Source organism: Acinonyx jubatus, chromosome E1 (genome assembly GCF_027475565.1).
Source record: "Acinonyx jubatus isolate Ajub_Pintada_27869175 chromosome E1, VMU_Ajub_asm_v1.0, whole genome shotgun sequence".
NCBI lineage: Eukaryota > Metazoa > Chordata > Mammalia > Carnivora > Felidae > Acinonyx > Acinonyx jubatus.
This window is the reverse complement of record NC_069397.1, coordinates 324,988-341,923: the sequence shown is the minus strand read 5'-3', so window position 1 is coordinate 341,923 and position 16,936 is coordinate 324,988. Positions and strand designations below refer to the sequence as shown.

The window sequence follows — 16,936 nt, the reverse complement described above, 5'->3', positions numbered from 1 at the left end:
AGGTCAAAACTATTTAAACAAACCATGTTGATACTTAGTATCTGGATAAAGGTTCTGTTGGTGATTTCCAAGGTTCAAAATGAAGCCAGTGTAGAAATCATCACTTCATAGAAATGCACCTCACAGCTATTTGAGGTGTGACGGGAGCACACATTCCCTGGAGCAGGATGCCACAGCCACCCCGACTCCAAGGAGAATCCGTGCTGGGCTCTCAGTACCAGTTTGTGTTTGGCTTTGTTAGCCGTAGGTTTAGTCAACCGTTGGGCTTGGCAAAGTGGATTACAGTGAAAGCAGCACATTGCCCTGAGAGTCAAGTATAAAATGTATAGTTGGGTCTTTGAATGTTGACCTTGTATTTTTGCAGAGGCTCAGTGAAGGTTTATTTTCATGTGATTGATAAATGATAAAACATTATTTTAGAGTACAATAACTGCCTTTTTAGCATTTTTTTTTTAGCTTACTAAGAGAAATTGTAAACATATATTAATGCTAAAGTAAACTGATGGGTACAGTGAATCTCCATGGACTCACATAGCCTCAACAGTTACAAGGTTGTGAGAAGTCACGTTTTATCCATCCCCCGTGATTTTGAAGCACTTCATAAACATCATACATCATTTGTCTGTAAATATTCCATAATATATCTCTAAAAATGGGGTTTAAAGGGCTAGCAGATTACCATTACCACATTAAAAGATCAATAATTATTTAATATTATTAATGTGATAGTAACGTCTTACTATTGTCTAATGTCCAGTTAGTCTTCAAATTTTTACTTGTTTTAAGTAAATTTGCAGATTTTTTTAAGTTTGAGTTCAGTTCTTTCTTTTGTTTCCCTCATGGTGTGTTTATTGAGTTTCCAGGGCCTGCAATGTGGTCTCTGATGGTCATGTGTGTCCTTGGGTGTCCGTAACCATATTTCTCCATGTGTTCTGTAAATTGGTGATTGTGTCTGGGGGTGTGGACGAGCTCAGGCTGGTAAGTGAGGCGAACATTCCTGAATGGTTTGCTTATCAGGAGACACATAATATCTGGTTGTCTTTCTTTTTTCTTTTTAATTTTTTTTTAAATGTTTATTTTTGAGAGACACAGAGAGACCGAGCACGAACAGGTGAGGGGCAGAGAGAGAGAGGGAGACACAGAATCTGAAGCAGGCTCCAGGTTCTGAGCTGTCAGCACAGAGCCTGGCATGGGGCTCGAACTCACGAACCATGAGATCATGACCTGAGCCGGAGTCGGACGCTTAACCTGCTGAGCCGCCCAGGTGCCCCTTTTTTTATTTTTACATTTTTTTTTTAATGTTTATTTTTGAGAGACAAAGAGAGACTGAGCATGAGCCAGGCGAGGGGCAGAGAGAGAGAGGAAAACATAGACTCTGAAGCAGGCTCCAGGCTCTGGGCTGTCAGCATAGAGGTTGACGCAGGGCTTGAACCCATGAACCGTGAGATCATGACCTGGGCCGAAGTCGGACGCTTAACCGCCTGAGCCACCCAGGCGCCCCTTGACAGCTTCCTTTTTATTTAGTAAGTATGAGATGAACCTAGAACATGTCCCGCCCCAGACCTGAACTCAGCCGTTTCTCTGGAGATTCCCGCTCCCTGTGGGTGGTGCATCCTGTTTGGAGCCATATCCTGAGCAGTAGGGATGCACATTTGTACCGGGTTGGGCGTTTTTCCTAGACCTTTTCCGTGGACAGAACTCAGAATTTTTTTAAAGTACTGAAACTTGCAATTTGAATTCAGTACTATAGAGTTTGCATTTGTATTTTTATTTTAATATTTATTTTACTTTGAGAGAGAGGCAGAGAGAGAATCCCAAGCAGGCCCCACACTGTCAGCACGGAGCCTGACATGGGGCTCGAACTCACGAACCGTGAGATCCTGACCCGAGTCAAGATCAAGAGTCAGAAGCACAACTGACTGAGCAGCCAGGTGCTCCTAGAGTTTTTTAGTCTTGCTGTGCTCTCCCCATTCTCCTTTAGTTTTATCCTTGAATAATGACTCTGTCATAAAAGTCTGCTCGTGCATCAGTTCCCAGACTTCTGCCTACGCAAATCCTTTTTCCCAAAGCCTTGGTTTGCTTTTTGTTCATTTTTTTGTAGACCACTCTGGCCCACAGTGATTTCCAGACTCACCACAGGTGTACATAGCTCTCATTTAACAGCGATGGGACACTCCAGGATTTACTGAGTTTTAAAAGGTGAAGCATAGGAAAGTACATACGTACTTTGTACAGCGTGCCATTACCAGGACCCCTGAAACTCTCCCCGACTGCTACCCTCATTCCCCTTGCAAAAGAAAGAGAGAGAGAAAAAAAAAGACAACTAGTGTCCTGATTTCAGATACTAATCATTAGTTTTGCCTGTTTTATTAGAACTTTAAAATTTTGCTTTCATATTCATGATTTGTGGGAAAGAGAGCTCTTTCCAACTCATTGTGTCCAGGTAACGTTCAGAAGGATAAATTTCCATGTTTGCCCCCTCGAAAACTTCTCTGATTCAGGCAGAAACCCAACCACGGGCACTTCTGCGAAGTGTGTGTCTTCCGCCAGCCAGAGTTTTGTGTTCTTAGCTGTGTCCTTCCCGCCATGTACTGGTACCCTTTGTGTGTTCCCCTTTCGTTTGTATTCGGAACATTAGCCTTTTACCTGTAATGTTGCAAATAGTCTCTCTGTTCTGGCCTGTGTATTGAGGCTTTATTGTGCTGGATTTAAAATACTTTGCGTAGTATAATTTGACTGTTGAGTTTTTTGGCCTTCCTGAGCCACCTCCAACCCAAGATTATGTAACAAAATTCTTTATTTTCTTTAAGTTTTGTTGGTTATTTATATCTTGTAGTCCATCTGGATTTGAATGTAGTGTGAAGACGTATCCCTGTCCACACAGATAGGATGTTGAAACCTCTTTCTTTGGCCTTTCCCATTAAAAAGCTTGCTGGGTTTTTATCTCTGCATGGCTACTACACTTTTCCATCCACAGACTTTTGGACTTCTAGAGAAAGTTTCCACTTGTATTTTTCTCCTTCACCTTCTTTTTGTCAACTTGGTGTTGTTTGCCTGGCCCACATGCTACCATTATACTGAAACCAGTTACGCCTGAGGCACCCTTGACCTTCTTTTTACTGAACCCAGTGGATTTATTTTATTTTATTAATTTTTAATTAAAAAAAATATTTGAGAGAGAGACAGAGAGAGAGAGACCGTGCGAGTGTGGGAGGGGCAGAGAGAGAGAGGGAGACACGGAATCTGAAGCAGGCTCTAGGCTCCGAGCCGTCAGCACAGAGCCTGATGCGGGGCTGGAACCCATGAATCCATGAACCCGTGAACCTGAGAACATGACCTGAGCCAAAGTCCGATGCTTAACGGACTGAGCCACTGAGGCACCCCTGGTTTAGACCTCCTATTTCTTGTGTAGTGTGTATTTATTATGGGCAACTTTCTCCTTTGGCTTCTCTGATAAAGCTTTTTCTTGGGGTTCTTCCTACTTCTCTGTCTTCCCCTTCTTAGTCACTTTTGTGGCCTTTTTTTTTTTTTTTTTTAATCCTCACAATAGAGGTATTCAGTTAGGTCTTCTACATAGGGTTCACACTTAGGCTCACCCATGGGTGATACCATCAGTCTTATGACTTAAGTTATCAATAATATTCTGATAACCCCCAAGTCTCTCTCTTTAGCTAAGAATTAAAACAAAACAAAACATACTTGTGGCCGTATGTTTTTCAAATGAATCCTATCATCATTTCTTTCCCTCGCCCCTCAAATTAACACAACTTCCTGATGCTGGCTGGCCGAGTCTGGGGGCCCAGAGGGTCCCTGGCTGCCCGGCATCAAAGTCAAACGTGAGCCGGCAGGAGGGACGGCAGAGTTTTGAAGCTACAGACAGTAGGCAGGTGCAAGCACAGTGTCTGGGAGACTCAGAAAGGAAAGGAGAGGGCATCCCGTCTTTGTTCGGGGCCTAGGGGTTGTTACTGAGGATTGTGGTCCGGTGCATGTGCCCTGTCAGGCATCTGGCAGCAGGTTGGAGCAAAGACCGGGCCCGGGTGTTACTCCCCAGAGCAGCGGCTGTGGTCTGGGGTACGCGTAGATGGCTTCCTCTGGTCGTTCTCCCCGGTCCTTTCTTCCGTGTGACTGTTCTGAGAAGTCCCTGACTCCTTGTCCCCTACTAGGAGGACGTACACCGCATGCTGAGGCTTGTGGAGAGAGGGGGTACAGGTCCTAGCAGGAACAGGAGCGGGAAGAGGAACTCAAAGTGGGGTTTCACGGGTCTTCAGCGTCTCTGTCTCGTTCCTCGACGTCCCATTTCTGAGAATGAACAGACTTCTCGACCCACTTGCTTTGCAGAGAAGCCCGTTTGTTGCTTTTAAAAAGTGACGGGACGTCGGGTAACACGCAGTTAGCTGTTGTGAGGTTCAGTGTCCTCTGCGTGCTCGCAGTGCTGGCGCAGGCCGCGTCTCTCTAGCTCAGAACGGTGCTTGTGCCCCGCGAACGCCCCTTGCGCACACCCCCTGCCCCCCCGCCCCCATTCTGTTGTCTCTGTGGACCTGCCGTCTCTGCCCTCGGAGCCGCGTCCGGTACGTGACCCTGGGTGTCTTGGGGTATTCGACGACTCTGTGTTTAACTCTCTGAGGGGTTCTGTGTCGTTTTTGACATGTTATTTCATTCCCCACATCACCAAGTTGGGTTGATTGATTCTTTCTGCTAAAAGCCCTGTTTTCCATCGTTATTCCCGCCGGCATCTCCCGGCACACTTTCCAGGGTTACTTTTGTGATTTGCTTTTTGTTTGGTTTCTTTGTCACCACTACAGCCTTATTCTGGGTCATCTTTCACACTTGGCACCATTCGTTTTTGAAAATGTGAATCTTATGGTCACTTTGTTGTTTTAAAAACAAAACACACACCTTCTAATGCCTGCCTTTGCCCTCTGGCTCCAGGGCCCACGAGACCCTTCGCTGCCTAGCCTCCGACCTTCTTCTGCTCCCCGTCTGCCCCCCTTTGCTGTAGCCGTCTACCCACCTCTGGGTGTGTACGGGCCCCCCTGTCTCAGCCTGCAGCCTGTGTCCCATTTGAGATGTCTCCTCTCCTTTTTGAAGCCTTTTCTGTATCTTCACGATGACCACGCGTCCTCCCTGCCCCGCCTAGTGACTGTGTCAGTCAGGCACACCTGCTGTGATCTGCTGTGCCCGCTTACCTCCGTGGGAAGCAGGGGCTGGCGGTCGAGCGACAGGCGACGTAGTGCCGACTAAAAGTAGCATTACTGGGAACTTAGCAGAAGCCGGAAGAAGATTATTTGCTAAATTATTTAGGGAAGGCCTGGTGGAAGAAGGCAGCATTCGTAAAGGTGTGTGACAGAGCCTGTCAAATACCCATGGGTTGGGTCCTGGAGGCCCACACTAGGGGCAGAAGCCAGGCCAGAAGTGAGACAGCGGGCCTCTTCGCCGTTGCTTCAGCCTTACTCACCTGAGACAGACAGTGGACATAACCGCTCCTGTAGAAGAAAAGCGCGGAGAGAGCGTGCAGAAGAGTTTTAGAAATTGTGATGCATTGACCGGAGTGAGAAGCAGTGATGTACTTCATGGGACCCGAAAGCAAAGTCTCAAGGGTAATTTTGACCACAGATGCTGACTTCAGAGCTTACCCACCTCCATTTATAAAACATGGAAAATGCAGCAAGAGTATGGTTTCTGGATAAACTGTAGAATCTTCCACAAGACTTGAAAACAGTGTTGAAGAAAATGGTCTGAGAAATACAGTGTTTGTCCAGGAAAAGACCGTGACTGCCCTTACCTCAGACTGTCCCGTTCCCCCTCCCCCCCCCGGCGGTCACTGCCCCAGCATGTCTGCAGCAGTGTGGACGCTGAGTGAGTGCTCACACACACAAACAAAATGCAGTTCCTGCCTCAGGCCTCTCCATTTTCAGTATCTTTCTTAAAAAAAAAAAAAAAAGCCTTAGGGACGCCTGGGTGGCTCAGTCGGTTGAGCGTCCGACTTCAGCTCAGGTCACGATCTCACGGTCCGTGAGTTCGAGCCTCGCGTCAGGCTCTGGGCTGATGGCTTGGAGCCTGGAGCCTGCTTCCGATTCTGTGTCTCCCTCTCTCTCTGCCCCTCCCCCATTCATGCTCTGTCTCTCTCTGTCTCAAAAATAAATAAACATTTAAAAAAAAAAATTAAAAAAAAAAAGCCTTAAAATAGCTGTTTAAAAGTAAATGTACAGGGGCTCCTGGTGGCTCAGTCTGTTGAGCGTCCAACTTTGGCTCAGGGCATGATCTCACAGCTTGTGGGTTCGAGCCACACGTCGGGCTCTGTGCTGACAGCTTGGAGCCTGGAGCCCTCTTCAGACTCTGTGTGTCCCTCTCTCTCTGCCCCTCCCCTGCTTGCACTCTGCCTCTCTTGTCTCTCTCAAAAATAAATAAACGTTAGGGGCGCCTGGGTGGCGCAGTCGGTTAAGCGTCCGACTTCAGCCAGGTCACGGTCTCGCGGTCCGGGAGTTCGAGCCCCGCGTCAGGCTCTGGGCTGATGGCTCGGAGCCTGGAGCCTGTTTCCGATTCTGTGTCTCCCTCTCTCTCTGCCCCTCCCCCGTTCATGCTCTGTCTCTCTCTGTCCCAAAAATAAATAAACGTTGAAAAAAAAACGTTAAAAAAATTTTTTTTTTAAAGTAAGCATACATTTCTTTGGTTTGAGATATAGTACGATTTAAAACTTTAGATAAGTCTATTTGGCCTTTTAGGCAAAAATTTAGGCTTATGAAAAAATCTTTCAAATTTTGAGTAAATAATTGTTTTTAGAGAGGGCGAGAGTGACTGAGCTCGTGTGTGCAGGGAAGGTGCAGAGGGAGCGAGAATCTTAAGGAGGCCCCATGCTCAGCGTAGAGTTCAGCACAAAACTCAGTCCTACGACCCTGGGATCATGACCTAAGCCGAAATCAGGAGTCAGACGCCCAACTGACTGAGCCACCCAGGCACGCTACCCCTCCCCTCCCCCCCTTTTAAAGTAGGCTTCATGCCCAGCATGGAGCCCCGTGCAGGGCTTGAACTCATGACCCTGAGATCAAGAGTTCGGCACTGAATCTATTGGGCTACCCAGGTGCCTCCATTCATATTTAAATATAAATAAAATGTGACTTTTGGCTCTGTGTTTCACTGGCGCGTTGGGGTGTTAGATCCTAGCTGTTGAAATAACACCACCTCCTTAATTCCTTCACAATTTGAGGTCTTGGTTACTGACACACTGTTCAGTCTCGTGTATAGCATTCTGGTTGTATTACGCTTTCTTTTACCATCAGGCTGAACTCTTGAGTCTGATGGCAGAACACCTGTTCAGGCCCCCAGCACATCCCTTCCCACCTGTTCTCTCACGAGGGCTTGGCTGCCACTTCTCAGAGCCAGTTCGTGCTCCCCGTCTGAGCTCTCCATTGGTGATTTCTATATACAGTGTATGTGGATATTTACTGCCAGGATTGTGTTGACTGCTTCATAGGCATGTAGGTGTATCAGTGTGTGTCAGATTTTACAATTTATGAATGTGCATTCCTACCGAATGTCAGTTATACCTCGTTAAAGCTGTTGAAAATTCGTACATAATATATACCATCAGTAGGTCATTATGAAGCCCGGTGTCTCCAGGAACCATCAGACTGTGGATTCCTCCTCACTTGGCCCACTGAGCTCCCTTCTTGGCCTGCGTCCTCTGGCCTCCCTAGTCCTTCGCTTCCGTCATCCTCTCTCCAGGCCAGAGCACTCTTTCTGGAAGAGAAGAATCTCGTGATGCCACTGCCATTTCTGTAGGGCCCCAGCTCTTGTTGTGAGACCACTCCTGTGTGCCAGAAGTTCTGGCTGGCCAAAGGGGTGACACAAACCAGACACGTGGGGTCTTTGCTCTCTGCATGCTGAGTCTGCTGGGCCACAGGAATGGTGTACGTGAGGGTTGGCTAAGCTCAGGGATTCCAGTGAACCGGGTGAGGTCCTCTGTTGGTGCTTCTAATAGGGCACCCTAAAGACCACAGTGGAAGCCTGATTCGACTTCCCCCTGAGCCGGGATCCGTGAGGGTGGGCCTGGATGCCTGTGTCTTTACAAGTTCTGTCTACCACTGTAGGGTTACCTAGAGGGTGAGAACCTAGCTGGAGTCCAGGGCGGGAATAAGAGGTTTGGAAGGGGGTCATGTTTGCTTCCCTGTGGGCCTCCTTGTGCTACAGAAATGGAAACGTTTTGGCCGTCAGGTAGCATTTTGCTGATGGATCCACGTATATCTGTCGAATAGCGTAGAATTTATAACATGGTATTAACGTTCTGTAATTTATCTGTTGGGTGAAAGTTATGTGCTTAAAAGTTTTGATCAGTTTTTTTTCTTCCCCCACAGAACTCAACAAAAATCCAGTGGAAGGCTTTTCAGCAGGTTTAATAGATGACAATGACCTTTACCGATGGGAAGTCCTTATCATTGGTCCCCCTGACACACTTTAGTAAGTACCATGGAACTGACACTAAAATAGCTCTCTTAATTGAAGTATAAACTGTTTTGACAAACCGAAGTGAAATTGTTTAGATCAGATGGAGTGGCTGTGGTTAGGTGCGCTTGTTTGTATCAAATGAGCATGTGTAGGACTCACGTGTTCTGCCTGAAACTCTGGTGGCTAAAGCCTGCTGCTTTCTTAAATAGATAATAGTTCTGAAATGTAGATGTTTTTAATACCTGGAATAAATTTATTACAGAAAAGCTATTTTTAAGGTAAAGCCTCTTTTAGATCATGTATTTTTTACTTGTTTCTCAGATACATTGGGTTAATATTGGCAGGATAGGAGAAAGAAGAGAATTCTTGACTGAAATGTTTCTGCCTCTTCCTACTGTGCCTCACCCCCAAAGGGAACCCCGTAATTTCAGAGATCAGGCTTTCCCACCCTCAGCACTTTGTCCGTTTGATTCCAGTGTCGTGTTAACCTGGGAGATTTCCTTTCAGGACACAGGTCACACATCAGCGTCTTCACGTGGGAGAGAACTTTCAAAGTCATCGGTTTAGTGACTCTTCAGTTGGGTCCCCCCAGAAAACTGACCAGAGCCAAGATGTGTTGACCCTGAAATGAACCAGTGTTTACCTTTTCTCACTTTATAAAAGCGATTGTTACAGCTAATCACTTTTAGTTACTCCTTATTAACAAATGTCAGTTAGAAAACAGAATGTAGTGGTATGAAAAAAATAACGGAAAAGGAGATGAGATTTCTTAAATATTTTATGTCCTACATTTTATTTTAAGATGTTTTCTTAATGTTTATTTTTGAGAGAGAGACAGAGTGTGAGTGGGGGAGGGGCAGAGAGAGAGGGAGACACAGAATCCCAAGAGGCTCCAGGCCCCGAACTGGCAGCACAGAGCCCGACGCAGGGCTCGAACCCTCGAACCCTTGAACCCTCGAACCGTGAGATCATGACCTGAGGTGAAGTCAGATGCTTAACTGAGCCACCCAGATGCCCCTTCTGTCCTACATTTTAGATTCAAAGACCACAGTCTTACTTTCTGCTCTGAATGTTTGCAGACTAACTTAAAGCTACTAATATTTAATGTTTGGTTTTTTTTTTTTTTTAACAGCAGGTAAAAGTTTATTAGAGTATAAGATCAGAAAGGAAGAATAGTACGAAAGCTCTCTTTACAGAGAGGGGACATTTGAAAGTGAATACCCATGACTGTAGGCAAGGGTCCTTGTTTTGTAAGGTTCTGGTTGTCCCGCCCCTTCCCCCTGGCTCCTCCTTGGCTTAATAGCACTAGGTGCTGGGTCATTTCCATCATGTGAGGTGTGGTCTGTGTTCACACTTAGGTCTTTTGTGAAATTCCTGAGTCCAACCTGAGGGGAGTAGGCGGGGTCTGTTACATTCTTAGGAACCTTACCCCTGGGGTGGGGAGGGTTTGCTGTTGTCACGCACTCCCAGCGTTATTCCAAAATCTGTCTTTCCCCACCCAGGACCTCAGGTCCTACCCTTTCTCTCTCTGCCTCTCTTATCATATCTTTTTCTACCATAGTCTTCCCACTGAACACATGACTTCTAACTGCATTAGGAATCGGGGCAATGACTGATCTTAACTCCCTCCTGCTGAAAGGAGGCATTGAGGGGCGGGTTCCGAGGTCGATCCAGAGGTTCGAGATAACGGGAGGGTGTTTGGAACATCTGGGCTAGCAGAATTTTCTTGGAGGTCTTTCTTTTCTGGCAGATCATCGGCTTCTACAAATGACATACATAGACTATTAGACTAACAAGCATTAATATTCCGAATGCAATGCCTCCTAGGGAGGAGACCACACCATGGAAAGGAAAGATGCATTGTAGCCATCCCAAAAGTCCCTGACATGTCTGGTCATTTTTAAAAAAATGTAACCACAAGTTCTTGTCATATTGTTGGTTAGAATAATTAAGCAAGTTAACTAGTTTTTGGTTCTCGATCCTCGAATCTTCCTTTGGCCATCCAGTTTCCACAGGAACAAACCCCACGAGGAGTATTTAACTTTACCTCTCCAATATCCAGGTTACTGTAAGTTCAGGCAATTATTTATCCGTCCTGGAGCTAGTAGCACCGTCGTCCCTAATTCAGTCATAATGTCCCTTTCTAGCAAGGGAGTGGGGCTCTCTGACTTTATCAAAAAAGAGGGCGGAAAAAAAAAGTCTCCCCATATGCACCCCAGGGGCTGAGAGGAAAATTTAGTCATAAGTTTTCTGGAGACGCCTCTAAGAGTTACGCGGCATTTGGATGGTTGGCCGGGGAAAGGACGGAAAAGGCAGTTGAGTGTCAAGAAGGAACTCAGGCGGTTTTCCTTCCGCCTTCCAGAGTTACCCGAGGCTCTGGGTTTCAGTGGACAGTTGGTTCAGGGGGGCCACTGTGATGAGCCCCAGGACCGATCCGTTCCCTTCAGGGACACTGGGTATCTGAGCCCTTGCAGACTGAGGTCCCCGAGGGCATCCGGATCTCCAGTGACCGTCTCCACACAAGGGGCCTGGCTCATGGGGTTTCGACTTCGGTTGTCCCCTCTGAGAACACTTGTGTTTCCAGTGCCCTGAATGGCCTCGGATATGGCACTTGGTGCCAGGACCTTGGGAAGTCTGGTGTGACATAGTGTGTAAGGCCGAGACTAAGGCCTTAGATTTTTTTCTTAAGCCTCCTTTCCTGTTCCTTCCTTTTCTCTTGATCTTGGTTGTCATATACCCAATTGGCAGCTTGTAAAAGCTCCTCCAGGGTCCCTTCCCAGCCAATAGCCAACTTTTGTAGTTTTCTCCACATCTCTGGGGTCGATTGAATGAATGATGAATTTGTCCTTCAGAATCATCTCTGCCTCAGGGGTCTTAGGGGAGATAGCCTTATATTTAATGAGAGCCTCCCTTAACTTTTCCAGGAAGGCCACCAGGGTTTCATCCGGTGTCTGTATAATAGTGGCTCATTTAGTATAATTTAAAGGCCTAACCTTAGTTCTTTTTAATCCTTCCAAAGTACAGGCTTGGAAATGGCAGTACCACCATTCCCAGTGCGATTGTCATAGTCCCAAGTAGGATCTTGGGGTGGGACTGCCTGAGCTTCAGTAGGGAATTCTGGAAAGCCTTTATATACTTATCCAGATCATCAGAAAGTGTACCTAGATACCCTTTTGCCCCTCTTAAATCTTAGAGCGAAAAAGGTACTTGTAATCTTGTCATGGTGGTGCCTCCCTGGGTTTCTCCTTCTGGCGCTCCAGCTTCTTGTAGGGGAAACACGCCTGCCACGCTACGGGGAGGGCCTGGGTAAGGTGGGCAGCAGGGGGCAGAAGTGCACGTTTGAGGTCTGGGTATATGGATGGAGGACCCGAGGCGGAGGCTGAGGTGAAAGCCTTCGCTTCCTCCCTCTCTAGGTCTGCTTTGGGTACAGGCAAAGGGCCCTCAGTTGTTTACCCTTCTGATGACTGGACTTCAGAAAGGGTTGGCCTGACACCTACCTCGATTGTCTCTTAAGGCCCCCAAAACACTGAACATAGGGACTTCTCCCCATTTCCCCTCACATTTGCAGATCAAGTCCAATCGTAGGGTGGCATTATAATCGGTATATCCCTCGGGCGGCCAGGTTTCCTCCTCCAATTTGCCTTGGGGCCAAGCCTCGGGGCAAAAAGAAAATGAGTTGCTTCTTCTTCAGGGTTTGTGGATCAAAGTCATCCCAGTTTTTCAGAACGCGTCCCAAAGGGGTATTGGCCTTGGTTAGGGAATTGCCCATCTATAGGAAAAAGAGAAAAAGGCATCCCTTATAGCTGGCCAGGAGAAACCTCATCTTCTAACCCCGCATTTTGGCTGGCTACGGGATCGGCAGCCAGAAGCCCTGTCAGTCTCTCGAGCTGCTGGGAGTAGTTGCTCTTACCCAGGCTTGATCCTACTTCCGAGAGCTGACCTGGTCTTCCCTGATTTCTCCTACCTGGGACCTTGGGAGTACGGACTGTGACCACGCAAGACTCTGCTGGTTTTGGAAACGTGCACTAATTTTATTTTGACCCAACAGTAATTTACATATTGATCATCGGCCATTGTGGGGGGCTAAAAGGGCTAAAGATGAGGTCTGTTCCCCTGCCTTTTTCAGCAGTGCGCAAATAACTATGTTCCAGCCTTGTGGGTATCCATTTTTGGCATACACTGGGCTAAGTTTAGCAGAATGGCCCATGTATCCCAGTAAAAGCCCTTTGTATATCATGGTCATCCCTCGTATGGCACAGGCGTCCATTCCTGTGCTAAATGGGCACAACAAACATGGGGCATTTGGAGGCTGGCACCAAGGGTATCGAGGGTATTGCCGTTGTTTTCCAGTCTTTGGATCAAGGGAGGGTCAGTTTTAATCTTAACCCCGTGTTCTTTTAAAATCCGTTCATTTTAACGTTAGTCCTTCTTGACCACACATAAAATTCCTTTCCAGAGATTTCCCTTCACAAACCTTCTACAACTTTCCTTGGCATTCACATTTTGTCCCAAGCCATTTCTCTCCAAATAACCAGACAAAATTACTTTATTTTGCCTTCCAATGAGAAAGTATTTCCTTTCCTTATCTTTCTCACACGTCTCCTACTTTTCTACGTACTGAGTTGCTTTCCTTATTCCCATCAGCCTTAACTACATTTAGCAGAATTTTAACTCTTAGAAACCATAGTCTCCAGTGAGAACTTGGTAACCAATTGTGAACTGTCACACCAGAATTCTTTGGATGGCAAATTCGTGAGCCACTTAAGCACAAAGCATGTCTACCAACAGACCCAGATGGCCTTAGTTTTTCTCATCAGCCTTAGCGATGAGAAGTCAGAAGCTCAAACCTATGTTAAGTAATCAATGCTTTAGCACTCCAGTCTGTTTGGAAAAGACCTGGACGTCCAACGAATTGAATCCCATTTATCATGCAAGCAAAACTTTATAAAGTTTCAGGGTACCAAAGACTGGAAGGCATCTTAACAATTACCCATGAAAACTTTGAGGCAGAATTTACCATCATTTTAGTCATCTTTTTGTTAACAAAGTGGAATGGAGATAACATGAACCTATTTGACCTCCAGGAAACCTAGATAGAATAAAAAGTTTTATATTTAATACTGATAAACAGGTCTGTCTCAAACCAACAAACTTAAAATAGCCTAAATGTCGAAACTCGAATGAGTTTCACCTGCATTCACCTAAAAGTCAATCAATTTGTTCTCCGTTGTCAGTTTTTATCTGGGGCACCAGTGGGGAGATCTGAAGTGGGCAGTCCAAGTGGGTGCTCTTTGCTCCTTGACAGGAGGGTTGAGAGGAGGAGCTGGTGGCGCCTGGGACACCGAGGATGGTATAGGAGACAGTTGGTAGGCTGCACCCAAGGAGGTGCAGAAACAGGGGGAGGGAGGGGAGGGCTGAAGAGGTGAGATTCAGCCGGGAAGCCTGGAGGCAGATAAAAGCCCAGAGGACAGACAACGAGAGGACACCTGGTCCGAAAGCCTGTCCGCTTGGACAGGTGAGCAGATGCACATTTTTTTTCCACCACTGTGGGAATGGGGAGTCCATGTCGGGCTGGAGAGGACAGGGACGTTCCCTGAAACAAGAGGAGTTTGGGCAGCTGCTAGGGAATATTCCTTCAAGTCCCTGTCCTGAGTAGACTAAGCAGAGCCAGTTGGTTCTTATTCGCATCCGCATCTTGTGGGAGCCTTGTGGGAGTCTTCTCTCCCATCACCACCGTGGGCATCAGGGGCAGGAGGAGGGTGGTGAGCCCAGAAGGCGTTGAAGCAAGTCCTGCTCTCCGCTCCACAAGAGATGTTTGAAAATGAAAGGTAAAAAATGAGACCTGGGCAGTGAGCCGTGGCCGGAGTGTCGGAATTGGAAGCAAGTAGAGGGCCACCGTCCACTGCAGTTGGGAAACCTGTGAGGGAGGACACTTTGGAAGTCTCCCGGATCACTCCTAGGAGGATATGCGAGGGATCAGTCCTGGGCTTTTCCACTCATTTCCCAAAGGAAGAGGCTGGCCATAGAGAATTCTACCAGCTACCCAAGCGGGGCGGTGAGGGATCCGGTTTCGCCGACGGCCTTCAGGCATCCACCAGACAATAGCCTGGGTCAGGACCCATCGTTTGCTGTTTGGTCTCCCTTGAGTCCCATGCATCCAGAGGGTTTTCTCAAAAGGAAACTGGGGCTCCACCACACCAGTGTTCCCGACTGCATTGGGGGATCAGCTGGGGGGGGGAGACCCAAGGAGCTTGTCAGCTGAGACTTGAGAATGACAGTCACTGTGTTCGCCCTCAACTGGCGGACGGGTGCCTGTTGTTTGGTTTGAGAACTTTATTTAGGTTGGAAAGAAAGGGGGTGCCAACCGCCCTTTACTTACAGTTAGAATACGTCGGTACCCCGGATGAGCCCCCAAAGAAATGTTGCAGGATTTCTTATCAGAGTACCCGGGGTTCGTTGTCTTGCTGCAAAGAATGAAGGGGTGGACACGGAATGAGGGGCGGGCAAAAGTTCATGAGGGTGTAGGATCAGAAAGGGAGAATAGTAGGAAAGCTCTCTTGACAGAGAGGAGACATTCGAAAGTGAGTATTTAATGCTTTATAAGATGGATTGTGACTATCTGATGTCAGTGGCTAGTACAGGTTCCGTACTGTTTTTAGAAGTGGGGGTATTGGGACAAAATACTGTGACCTTTTGTATCTCAGAGCCATACACCTGAGGAACAGAGCCATGGGTCCGTGTCCGAGTTTCTTGGGGACTGTGCTTCCTTATTCAGCTGTGGTCCTCCATGGCGCTAAGCAGGCGGGGATTTCATTTTAGGTGTTCAAAGATGGGGACTCCTCCGCCCCCTAAAACACCTGGTGGAGAAGAAAATCAGGGCTAATTGTTACCAGAGCTGGAACAGTACATACAGGGTAAGCTGTAGGCTGTAGTGTTGTCTGGAAAAGTGATTGTTTTGTCACAGTTGTTTCCAGTCAGACATTTTACTGATGTATTTGTCAGGGCCATGTTGGTATTGGTGATCACTGCACACCGTAGGAACTCAGTTCGGTCACTCCACAGGGAAAGTTCGGGTTGGTAATAGTAACCCTTGAAAAACATCTTTGAGGCGTCCCCCATTACATCCTTAATATTATTTGAAAGCAAATAAAACCATACATACAAGCCCGATGAAGTGCAGATTTTCAAACTAAATACGTTGCATGAAGGTTTACTGGGGAGACACAGTGACATTCCAATGACAGAATCTTGTACTCTGGCGATAGAGTATTTCTTCCAAATTGCTGTCTGTGTACAGGAGTAATTAGCACCCAGGCCCCAGCTTCATCTCTGAGGACCCCACAGAGCTCTGGCCTTTTCTCTAAAGGCTCTTGGCGGGTCCATATATACATTGTATGCCTTCAGCTTTGCTAAGGGGAACCATTTGTTAATAGTCCCCGCACTAATTAATAGTCCCTTTTTTTCCATCAATTAAAAACTCGTTCCTGGCCTTCAGTACACATTTAAACAGTGGTGGCCGCTCCTCTGGAGTGTGGGCTTCTAGATGAGACAGTTGGGCTGTAGTCTGACTTCAGTGCCACGTGCACCTTTTTTTTGTTTGTTTGTTTGTTTGTTTTAAGTTTGTTTATTTTGAGAGAGGCAGAGGCTGTGCGTTGTCAGTGTGGAGCCTGACAGAGGGCTCAGTCTCATGAACCATGAGATCATGACCTGAGCTGAACTCAGGAGTCAGGCACTCAACCAACTGAACCACAAGGGGCCCCCAGAATATTACCCAAAGGACAAAGAGGGGGTAGTTTCGTTTCGTTTCTTTTCTTTTCTTTTCTTTTCTTTTCTTTTCTTTTCTTTCTCTTCTCTTTCTTTCTTTCTTCTTTTCTTTCTCTTCTCTTCTCTTCTCTTCTCTTCTCTTCTCTTCTCTTCTCTTCTCTTCTTCTTTCTCTCTTCTCTCTCTCTCTCTCTCTCTCTCTCTCTTTCTTTCTTTCTTTCTTAAAAAAGTTTTTTTTAACGTTTATTTATTTTTGAGAGAGACAGAGCACGAGCAGGGGAGGGGCAGAGAGAGAGAGAGAGAGGGAGACACAGAATCCCGGGCAGGCTCCAGGCTCCAGGCTCCAGGCTCCGAGCTGTCAGCACAGAGCCAGACGCGGGGCATGAACTGAACTCACGAATCATGAGATCATGACCTCAGCGAAGTCGGAAGCTCAACCGACTGAGCCCTCCAGGCGCCCCCGAGGGTAGTTTCTTCTTAGTTTCAGGTATTTTATATGCAGTGTAGACACTTTTTTTCCCTGGAAGCTCTCCTGCAGACTGGCTCTTGTCTTATCGGTCAGAATTAAGCCACTTGCTCATTTCTTCCCAGGAGCTGGTAAGATGGGGGAGATTTTGCCGCAGTGGGTTTAGAGGAGTTACTCTGGGCTGGAAGGGATTTCGAAGTGTTAGCAGATAGGGTAAGAATTAACTGGATGGAGAGGCTCCTGGGTGGCTCAGTCGATTGAGCATC

The 16,936-nt window shown here is 46.9% G+C and overlaps 1 protein-coding gene across 3 annotated transcripts in view; it reads left to right on the top strand.

The window, feature by feature from the left end:
• UBE2G1 (ubiquitin conjugating enzyme E2 G1) overlaps positions 1-16,936 on the top strand; it is a 108,559-nt gene that overhangs the window by 62,328 nt on the left and 29,295 nt on the right. For all 3 annotated transcript variants that reach the window (XM_027047481.2, XM_027047482.2, XM_053212443.1), the window contains exon 2: positions 8,352-8,454. In XM_027047481.2, the coding sequence (XP_026903282.1) occupies positions 8,352-8,454 (103 nt within the window). The remainder of the gene's footprint in view (positions 1-8,351; positions 8,455-16,936) is intronic.